The sequence below is a fragment of the Neophocaena asiaeorientalis genome, unplaced genomic scaffold, assembly GCF_003031525.2.
Source record: "Neophocaena asiaeorientalis asiaeorientalis breed wild unplaced genomic scaffold, Neophocaena_asiaeorientalis_V1.1 scaffold91, whole genome shotgun sequence".
NCBI lineage: Eukaryota > Metazoa > Chordata > Mammalia > Artiodactyla > Phocoenidae > Neophocaena > Neophocaena asiaeorientalis.
Window position 1 is genome coordinate 2996952 of NW_020173198.1, and position 10753 is coordinate 3007704.

The window sequence follows — 10753 nt, forward strand, 5'->3', positions numbered from 1 at the left end:
AGGAAGATGCCAGGGGATCAGGACCACCGTGTCATTGCTGCCGAGTCCGGCCTGCGGCCCTCCCCAGTGTGAGTGCCAAGGGGAGCGTCCTCTCGTTGTATCCCAGCACCTGCATGTACTCAGTAAATGTGCTCAATAAATATTTCTGGGGTGCATAAAGGGAACAACATAATGGGCAGCAGGAGGCAGAAAAAGAAATCTTGGTTGGTGAGGGGCTGATTCTAAGAAACTAAGCTGATTTTAAACCTGGAATCCCCCAAGTGCCCCTCTGCAGGGTGGGACAGCCCGCAGGTACCTGGGCTGTGTCTGGTTTCTCACTCCCACCCACCTCCAGCACAAGCCTTGGTCCAGAAGGAAGGAAGCTGACGTTTATTGAGAGTCTGGGCTGCACACTGTACATGGGCGACCTCTCCAATTTCTCCCCAGGGTAGGTCAGGCCGCCCCCATTATTAAGACAGGAAACTCCAGCCCAGAGAGGGGAAGTGACTCACCCAAGGTGGCACAGCCAGGAGGTGTCAGAGTCAGGATTCAGACCCAGGTCCACTGGCTCCCCCCAAAATCTTCCCACCCCCAGGGTCACTGTGGGCTCGCTTGGTCCCCTTCCCCTCCCCCTGAAAGGCGATAAGGAACAGTCCAGACTTTGTGCGGCTCTGCAGGCAGGACCTGGGGAGCTGGGCTTGGTGCCTGTCCCAGGCAGTGCCCTGGTCTCGGCACATGACCCGGGGGTCACCCACGTGCCTCGGAGGGAGGGAGGCTGTCATCACGTGCCCACAGACACACGTGCGACTCACATTCGCGCACGCAGGAAGCTCACGTCGGCACAGACACACGAGTGGCCTTGGGAATATGGCAGAACCACGGCCAAGCTCCGTGTCCACAGGCACGCAGGCTACTCACACACGCAGCCACGCCAGTGGGCACCTGAGCCCCGGACACGCACTGTGAACACCAGGCTCAGGGGTCCCAGCCGGGAGACCAAGGGCTGCAGGCCTCTTCACACCTCAGCCCAGGTGACCCTGTCCGTGGCTCGTGGCTCAGTGGCATGGCCAGCTCTGGACGGCCAGTCAGCCTCACTAGCTGGCCTGGGGCCCAGGCCCTGCAGGTGGAGGGGCCATGACCACCCACTGGCGGAGGTAGCTCCTGGGGGGCCCTTCGTCCCTGGGGCTACTGAAATCATGCTCCACGGGGCTGCCGCAGTCAGAGTCCACAAAGCCGCTGTCAAACGTGTCCATGTCCAGGCCAGCTGGGGGTGAACCTGCCTCGCTGTCCGACACCCCTCGGGGCGACCCGCCATCCCAGGGCGGCCCAGGGGCCCAACCCTCCTCATGCAGCTTTATCCTGCCAAGGAGGCTGCCCAGGGGGTCCCCCGGCCCGGCAGGGCCACTGGCTGAGACGCAGCCACAGGATAGGACTGTGGCCCCCGTGCCCGGAAGCGAGTCCTCCGTGCCCGGGCCAGGCTCCAGGCCGGTGTCCAGGTTCAGGGCTGGGTAGCCGTCATCCCCGCAGGTGCAAGGCCAGGTGCACAGCCCCTCTCCGTCCACCACGGTCACCGTGTCGATGGATACCAGGCCGTACGGCCGGTCCCTCTCCTGGCTGTGAGCTGAGCTGTCCAAGCTGCCAGCAGTGGAGTGGGCTGGGCCCCAGGAGCCCGGCTCAAGCACCCCGTCGGCTTCCACCAGGTCTGGGGGCTCTGGCAGCTCTATGGGCACCAGCCCCTTGGCTGCAGTCTGCGGTAGGCACTGGCTGTGCATCTCCAGGGACAAGGGCACCCCTGGACTCCAGGATCTCAGTTCCAGGCTGGAAGCAGTGAAGGGGGTGCCCACCCATTTCTGAGAGAGAGAAGAGGAGGGAGAGCCATGGATGGGATGGGGGACAAGGGGTGGCGGGGGAGCATATCAACAGACAGACACAGAGACAAGACAGACAGCAAGAGAGAAAGAGACAAAGACTCCAGAAGATAAAGAGAGAGATGGGGGTGGGGAGAGTTGAGCACCGTGCCGTGTCCCTATCCAGGAACAGTCCCTGTCACCGTCCCGGCCTCCCTGGGCCTCAGTCTCCCTGCCTGCAGCAGGGAGCTACGGCCCTCAGCAGCCTGCAGGCGCAGACAGTCCGCTGCTCAGTGGCCTGGGGTCTGTATGGGTGCGGGTCCAAGACTCCCAAGCTGTGGGGACGAGGGGCGGGAGGCCCTGAGAGCTGAGTGACAGAGCCCTCACCAAGCCTTCTGCTTTATGTCCTCGGGGAGATTTCTCAAAACCACGCATTCTTCTGTTTGTGTCCTCACTAGAGTGGACACATGACCAGGGAAGAAGCCCCAGTTCTTCTGGTCACGGCTGTGTCCCCAGAGGCTCACACAGTGCCTGGCACACAGTAGGCACCCAATAAATGTATATTAACTAAATGAATGAATGGAGTGAATCAAGGACCAGCCACTCAGAATAGATAAGGGCTGTGGGGTGACAATGGACTGAGGCAGCTGTCCCTAAACTTTAAGGATCCCCCTGCCCTCACCTGCCAGGGGTCCCACTCATGACACAGGGTCTCCATCCAGTTGGCAGAGAAAATCCCTGAGAACCAAAATCTCCCAGTTTTGAGCCTACTCCATCAGAAAACTCCTCTCAGAACCCTGCTGAGGCCACTACCACTGATTTGAAGTCACTTCTCAGCTGTGTGGCCTTGAGCCAGTTACTTACCCTCTCTGTGCCTCAGTTTCTGCATCTGTAAAATGGGCCTGCTAATAGTCCCCACTCCACAGGGTGGTTGTGGGGATTAAATGATAAATTAAATAACATCTGGGGCGCTCCTAGCAGAGTGCCTGGTGCACAGCAAGTGCTGTAAGAGTATTGGCAAAACAAACACAAAATAGATGTGATATTTGAGCTTCAGGGAAAGTGCAGAGGAAAGAGGAAAGGGTTTATCCAATGTGGGCTGCAGCCTAGGCTCCTCCCCTGCCCGGCTCTGAGCCTCAGTCTCCTCGTGGTTCCCCTGGGATGGTGGAGCACACCCTCCCCACTTGCAGGGGCTGCTAAGAGAATGAAAGGGTGGAGGTGAGACAGCGCTCAGTGAGTGCCAGGCAGATGGCATATCGCACTTCCTGACTTCCAGACTCTGCTGGAACAGATGGGTCACCACATCCTCTCTGCGGTGACTGCCGCCACCGGGTGGGTGGTGGTAAATAGGCACAGAGAACCCAAGGGCGATGGCGCTGGTAGCGGGGGTTGGGGCCTAGATGGGGCTGGTGTATTTTGCAGGCAGGGCCATATCCTTCCCAGAAGCTGCTCCCTCCCCACCTCCATAGCAAGGGCTTCTACCAAAGGACCAGGAGGCCACTTCGTGGCTCAAGGGACCACCTGGCTCACCCTCTCTCCCAGTTTGGTTCCTTGGGCTGGGAAATGCTGCAGGATCTTGTTTAATTCTTATGCCAACTCTGCCCCACTGGAATTATTTCCTGCACTTTGCATGTGCAGAGACTGAAGCCTGGTTCCAGCCCGGGTCGGGGATCTGGGTGCCCCGGGCCTACAGGGTGGGTGGGGCTGGTGGTCTAGATGTGTGGGTGGAAGCAAGCTCCCAGAGTGTGAGAGGCTCCCAGGGGCTCATCATGTGTTGGGGACACTCACCTTGAAGTCTCCACTGTGGCCCATGTACAGGGGCTGGAAGAAGGGCTCTGGGCTGGGCACCTGCACCCACACATTTTTCCACAGCCTGGAGGGCAGAGACGAGGTGAGCCTCCCGCATCTCCCAGAGGGCAGCCGGGCCTCCCGCTCAGATGCTCCCCAAATGTGTCCTGCGGGAGGCTCAGAGCCTCCAAGACACACCCAGGCCCCTCCCTTCCGCCCCACTGCCCTAGGCCTCAGTTTTCACATCTGTAAAATGGGGCAGCGAGTCTCCTGAGGGTGCTCCGAGTTTAAGGGCTTGGCTGCCTATTCTCTGCTAAGCCAGTGCTGGCCCCTGAGCCTTGACTTCCTCCTCCACCACCAGGGATGAGCCAACAGCCAATTCCATGGGGCTGTAGGGAGGGGTCAGGAAGTGTAGGCACAGCACCAGGCACCCCAGCACCCAGAGACTGGTCTGCAACACCCTCTGTGATTCGCAGGCTTCTCTGCCTTGAACAGGGTATGCAGGGCCCCCGCCCAGTGTCTGCCACTTAGCAAGGGCTCAGCCTCAGCCAGTAGCATGCACGAAGGCCAGGGGAGCTTAGGTTTTATCAATATTTTTAATCAGCGTCAGCCCTTCTCTCGATGGCCACGTTCAGCAGAAACCCAATACATAAAGAGATAAAAGCAAAGCCTCTGGTTTTGAAGCAGGACTGTCAGGGGGGTTATTCCACCAGCCCTTAACCCCCACCTGGCGGCCCCTCCTGACCCTCAGGACTCAAAAGCTTAAAATTCACTGGACAAGATCACAGCTGAGGTCACTGTTACGAGCACAGGTCGAAATTCCTTCTCCTCCACTTCACTGCTGTGTGACTTTGGGCAAGTTCCTAGACAGCTCTATGCCTCAGTTTCCCCATTTGTCAAATGGGAGTAAATGCCGTGTATCAAGCTCATATGGCTGCTGTGAGGGTTAAGCATGTGCTCTACACAGTGCCCAGTTTATTATCACCATCACTGTCATTACTATTGTCATGGTGACAGGTGTGTCCTCCAGTTCTGGCCCAGGCGGAGCTCCTACCTGCCACCCTGTTCCCTGGCCTCACCTCCAAGCCTGGTGGATCTTCAGGCCTAAGATGACAGGGATGAGGCATACGATGACCAAGATGAGAAGCAGTTGAGGGTACAAGTCTCCCTTTATCTCTGGGAAGGAAGAAAACACTGGGTGAATTTGACCAACCTCTACGAGAGGCCACCTGGGCTGGGTGTGGAGGGCGCTGGGTCTGGGCTGGAGTGGAAGTGGGTGGGAGGGCTGCTGGTGCCTCGCGGTGGGATGGACCTGGCTTCAACTCCTGCTCCCACCCCGACCCTAGGCAAGCGATTTCATCTCTCTGAAACTCAGTTTTCTCATCTGCAAAATGGGGATAATAATTCCCACTTCACAGATACATTAGGAGGATCAAAGGCCCCGCCAGGAGAAGCACCTGGCACCCAATGCAGGGCCTGGCAAGCAGGGGCCCCAGAAATGCTGTGGAACAGCTACAAGGGGTGCATGACTGAGCGGGTACCTTCCAGCCGCGCTGAAAATCTCAGGGCTCAGGGCCGCTGCACTAGGACAAGATTTAGTACAAGGAGTGGGCGTCCATCCCTGCTTCACATCTTACCTTCTGGCTGGGTGTGGAAGACGACCGGGTCACTCCACTCGCTCCAGGTCCCCTGGAAGGAGGAGCCAGGCTGGGGCCCTGCCCGCACCTGCAGCTGGTAGCTTGAGCCTTTGTGGAACTCCAAGGGCAGGAGAGAGACGCTTCTCGAATCCACTGAGATCAGCTTTCTCCCTGGACTCTGCCAACCCAGGGAAAGGATGCGCTGGGTTAGGACCGCCCAGGCCAGCCCCCGCCTCCAGCAGAACCACCCTTTACCAGCCCCCAGGAAAGGGGTGGAGTTTCTCCTGGCAAGTCTCCACCCCCTCCACAAGAGTCAGTCTGAGCTCTGGCCACTCCGGTGTGGGCAGCACAGAGCCGCGGGCGCTGCCTTGGCCTTGCCTGTGATACAGTGCTTTGGTCGCTTTCTCTCTGAGCCCAGCTCAGTCACTCACAGCCCCACAGGGGACCCTGCCTGCTGGGCCTGGGAATGTCCCGGGAACAGCAGTGGCCATTCCTGGGCATGTTTAGCTGGCAGCATTCCAGACTTCGGACGCTTCTGTAATTCTTCAACAGTGGCTATTTTCAACAGTGGGCATTTCTGGGCGTCTTTAACTACAGGCGTCTTAGCAATGGGTACCTCTGGAAGTCTTCCACTGGGGATGGTCTAAACTATGGCATTTATGAAAATCTTAAACTGGGACCATTCTAAAGGATGGATAATTCTAGAACACTTCAGCTGTGACTGTTCTAAATAGTGGGCCATTCTGGAACTCTCCAACATTCTAAACAAAGAATGCCTCTAGAAGCCTTCACCCCGCCCCAATCCTCTGAGGGTCTCACCAGAGCCCAGGGGTCTCCGAGCTTCCTGTACCGCAGCTCATACTGAAGTTTGCCCTTCAGCGCGAAGAAATTGTAATCGGAGCTCCAGGAGACGTCATAATGTCCGGAGAAGGTCACCGTCACATTGAAAGGGGGAGATGGCTTGACTTAGAGGAAAAAGCCAGAAAGATAAAATGGGACGAGGTTTTGCAGCAGCTGAGAATCATGCTCTCCTTGACGAGATCAAGACTGATGACCCTGAGTGACTTGGGGTAAAGCATCCCCTGCCTCTGGGCCTTAGTTTACTCATCTGAGAAATGAGAGATTTAGATGAGTCTAAAGTGGGGGTGCTACGACTCAGGGGGGCAAGAATGCAGACTGGCGTGGCCGGGGAGCAGGGGGAAACCAACGACACCCACTCATTCTCCATTTCTTTTCTAAATGATGGCATCATTTTCTTTTTACGCGGGCCTCTTCCTGTTGTGGCCTCTCCCGTTGCGGAGCACAGGCTCCGGACGCTCAGCCTCAGCGGCCATGGTTCACGGGCCCAGCCGCTCCGCGGCATGTGGGATCCTCCCGGACCGAGGCACGAACCCGCGTCCCCTGCATCGGTAGGCGGACTCTCAACCACTGCGCCACCAGGGAAGCCCGCATCACCTTCTTTTTAACTCTAGCTTCCTTGAGAAGTCAAAAGACTGTAATTAGCATCATGCTAATTAATTAGCACCAATTATGCTAATGATGGAAGTTACCACCTCTGAGTGCCTGCCGGGCTGCTCTACAGCGAGCATTTTGACGCCCGCAGGGGCCCTGAGAATTCGATGTGACTGTTGTCATCTCCCAGACATCTTCTGGAAAGTGCGGGAGCAGAGATCTGGGCCACAACACCACGCCCTCCTGGGCTCTGTGATCCGGCTTGCCATATGCCCCTGTCTTGGGGATCTTAGCTCCTTGGGACAGAGGTTTTGTTCTCCAGGTCAGTGCTGTGTCCGCAGCTCCTAGGACAGAGCCGGCACACAGCAGGCCCTCAAGAGATACTTGTTAAACCAACAAATGAACCTTCCAGGGATTCCAAAAAGGAACTCTGAGGCTACGGACGACTCAGCACCAAGGCCTGCGATGGGAGGCTGCGGCGAGGGCTTTATTGTCATTGCTATTTCAGCCATGGGTCCTTGGGGACTGGAATAACTGCTAAGCCCTCTCCTATTTTCCCCAGGCCGACGGAGACCTGGTTTTCCACTTCCCTGTACGTCCTGGGCTGGGTGGTGAGGACCAGAGCTGGGGATCAGGGATGGGGTCAAGGATGGGGGCCCAGAGCCCAGGAGGGGGAAGGGAGTAGAATACTGCCCCCTGGCTTCAGGCCCTGGCAGGGAGGGGGAGAGGGAGGGCGCCAGAGAGAAATGGGACTTGGAGCCACCCTGTGAGATGGAGGGGCCGTGGAGCAGTTCCTTCTCCTCTGCAGGGGCAGGGGCAGGCTTGCTGTCTGCCCAGCTCACTCAGAGGGGCAAGGGGACGCCCCTGCTCCCACGCCTGGATCTGCATGGCTGAGTGAGCGTGTGCATATGTGTGCATATGGGCGTGTGTGAGAGAGCGTGGGCCTGTGTCCAGGCTGGCTAGGCCCAGGGCTGCTGGGACACCCGTGCATTTGTCCAAGGGTGTATTTATGAGTGTGCGGGTGAGAGACTCTGGGTGTGTCTGCGTGTGTGTGAATCTTCATTCACACCTTGTGCGGTGTGACACCCACTCAGCGAAGTGGTGCAAACCCGGACCCCCTCCAGGTGACAGACACCCTCTCACCCCCGTGCCCCACCACTGGGAACCTAGGGCCAAAATCCCCCAGAGATTCCTCGCAGAGGCTGGGTCTTCCCGAGGAGGGCAGGACTCTCTTAGCAGTCTGCATTTGCATGCCTCTGAGCACGGGCTTCTCACCCCCTCTGTGGAAATCCCACTTTGGACACACACACACACACACACACACACACACACACTAAAAGCTGCCTCCTGGACCTGCCCTGGGTCTGGACCCACAGAGACAACTTCTTCCACCAGCCAGCACCGCCGCCCCACCCCACCCCCGGCCTGGAGGGAAATTCCAGGCCTCACTGGAGCTAATGAGTGGGAGAAAACTCAGGGAAGTTTTTCTCTTGGGACTGAGTGTCCCCACTTGCCTCATAATGTAGACAGAATCCCTAAGAGTCAGGGTTAAAAGGGCCGTCACTCTACAAATAGGGAACTGGTCCAAGTTCACAGATAGGCAGCGGCTGAACCAGAACTGAAGGCCGAGATCCTGGGTCCCAGTATAGCTCCTTTTCATACCACTGCTGCCTCTCTTTGGTTAAAGCTCAAACCTAGTTATCAACCCATCACACCTTAGTAAATATCGGTGCATCTACAGAGCAGAACTCTAAGGGGAGGTAAGGACATAGGACAGGTCAGCTATGATGGTGGGGGAAGGGGAGCCGTCTCAGGGACCATGTGTCCTCCTCAGCTCTGGGGTCCAAGGGATACTCACTGCTTTTAGCCAGGACAAAGCTGCCGCACTCCTGGGAGTGGTTGCCCGAATGGTCTGTCATGTTGACACTGAAAACGTCGTCGGCCATGTATTGGAGCACATCCATGTGGCACGTGTACTCTGCATGCGTGGCATTGTGGGTGGACCAGCAGAGGCTGCAGGAGGTGACCTCGTCCTCCAGTTCTCCATATGAGTCTTGCCTTCAAGGACAGAGCAGCCGGTTATGGCTGGAAGCCAGCGGGGCTCAGGGCACAGGGCCAGGACCCCAACCCAGAATCTTGGGGCTGGGAGGGAGTTGAAGTGGTGCTGGGGGTCACCTGGTCGAATTACCCCTTTCCCCGGGAAGATACTCCTCCCCTGAAGTAGCCCTGATGGATGGTGTCCAGGCTCGGCTTGTATGCCTCCAAGGGACCGGGAACTCACTACCTCATTTAAGGACAGCAGCTTTTAACTTTGGAAATTTGGGCCATTCTTGCCTGGACTGAGCCTAAATCTGTCCCTGTCAGTTCCATCAACTGTATCACTGTCCTACAGAAAGGGTGCTAAGCATTTCAGTTCTCCTTCCTGACCTCCTCTGTCCAACATCTGCTGAATACCTAATAAGTGCTTGTGCTCAGGGCCAAGATAAGAGCCAAATGAACTTCATCCCCTGCTTTGGGTGAACTACCAGGGAGGCTATTGGTATAAGGTTGGGGGGAAATGCTCTGGCTTTTTAACTGCCAGTGGGCAGAAACAGTGGGTTTTGAAGTATGTATAGGAGTTCACCAGATATTTATTTCCCTACCTACATCTTCAGGCTGTGAACATGACCACTCCTGAAGGCTAATATGGATGTGTGGACTCAGTTATTTGCTAAATATTTGCTGGAATAGAAACTTCTGCTGAATAAAGTCTCTCTAAACCTCTTGCACAGCAGCCAGGAGGATCTTTAAAAACTGCCTGTCACCCCCATGCCTAAAACCCTCGGGTGGCTTCTCATCACCCACACAATAAAAGCTGGCCCTGGGCTTCCCTGGTGGCGCAGTGGTTGAGAGTCCGCCTACTGATGCAGGGGACGCGGGTTCGTGCCCCGGTCTGGGAAGATCCCACATGCCGCGGAGCGGCTGGGCCCGTGAGCCATGGCTGCTGAGCCTGCGCGTCCGGAGCTTGTGCTCCGCAACGGGAGGGGCCAAAACAGTGAGAGGCCCGCATACCGGGGTGGGGGGGGGGTGCGGGGGAGAAAAAATAAGCTGGACCTTGCTTACCTCTCACCTCCTTTGCTTGTTGTTCTCTTTCACACTGGCTCACTCTGCTCTGGCCCCACCGACCTCCTCGCTATTCCTCAGACTCATTAGTCTCTCCCTACCTCAGGACCTTTGCACTTGCAGTGCCCTCTGCCTGGACTGCCCTTTCCCCAGCTCACTGGCTGCCTCCTTCTCACCCAGAAAGGCCTGCCCCGACCATCCTGGCTAAAGCAGACCTTCTCCCCATGTCACTTGCTTTCTACCCCAGGGTCAAGGTTCCTGGACTTTAAAGCACTCATTATTCTCAGAAAGCATCCTGTTGGTTGTTTACGTTTTTCTTGTCTGTCTCCCCAGCCACTCCCCACCTGCAGTAAGTCAGCTCCGGGACCAGCTGGGACCTTGTCTGTCTTAGGCTTTACTGGGCCCCCAGTGCCTGCAAGTGTCTGGCAAGAGCTTAATAAATATGTTCTGAAGGAGTAAGTGAATGAGCCAATGAATTGGTGATGACAGAATGAAAGCCAGCTGTTCTTTATCCTGATCAGCACATTGACAAAGACTCTCCTTGACCAGGCTCAATTGAGGCTCCTCAGAACTCTTTCCTCAACTAGGCCCTGACTCTGGGACTCCCAAGCTCGTCTCTGCATTGCCTAATTTTAGCAAGAACCCTGCTAAGTCATTTTAGCCAGAGTCTTCCATCCTTGATATCTGATCGAATTCCTCATCCTCCACCACCCCAGGTGATGCAGGCTCACCCTGGGCTGCCATTAGCAAGAATCCTCCATTAGCTGGAACCCCCCTTACCCCGGATGTTTCCTCTTAGTATTTTTCCATCCATTGACCTGCTCCTTAGCTATAAATTCCTAATTTTCCTTGTTGTATTCGAGTTGATCCCAAGCTCTCTTCCCCACACCAAAACCCCACGCAGCGGTCCCTACACCCATCATGATGGTCTTTTTTTTTTTTTTTTTT

The 10753-nt window shown here is 56.5% G+C and overlaps 1 protein-coding gene across 5 annotated transcripts in view; it reads right to left on the minus strand.

Moving 5' to 3' along the window:
- Positions 1-354: 354 nt before the first annotated feature.
- Positions 355-10753, minus strand: part of IL21R (interleukin 21 receptor) — a 53515-nt gene continuing 43116 nt past the window's right edge. For 4 of the 5 annotated variants that reach the window (XM_024744204.1, XM_024744203.1, XM_024744202.1 and 1 more), the window contains exons 4-9: positions 8562-8761; positions 6071-6216; positions 5252-5429; positions 4694-4790; positions 3615-3699; positions 1074-1829 (exon numbers count right to left, since the gene is read on the minus strand). In XM_024744204.1, coding sequence (XP_024599972.1) covers positions 1074-1829; positions 3615-3699; positions 4694-4790; positions 5252-5429; positions 6071-6216; positions 8562-8761 — 1462 coding nt within the window. Of the gene's footprint in view, positions 1830-3614; positions 3700-4693; positions 4791-5251; positions 5430-6070; positions 6217-8561; positions 8762-10753 lie in introns of all 5 variants that reach the window. The other variant, XM_024744199.1, reaches the window with a different exon arrangement.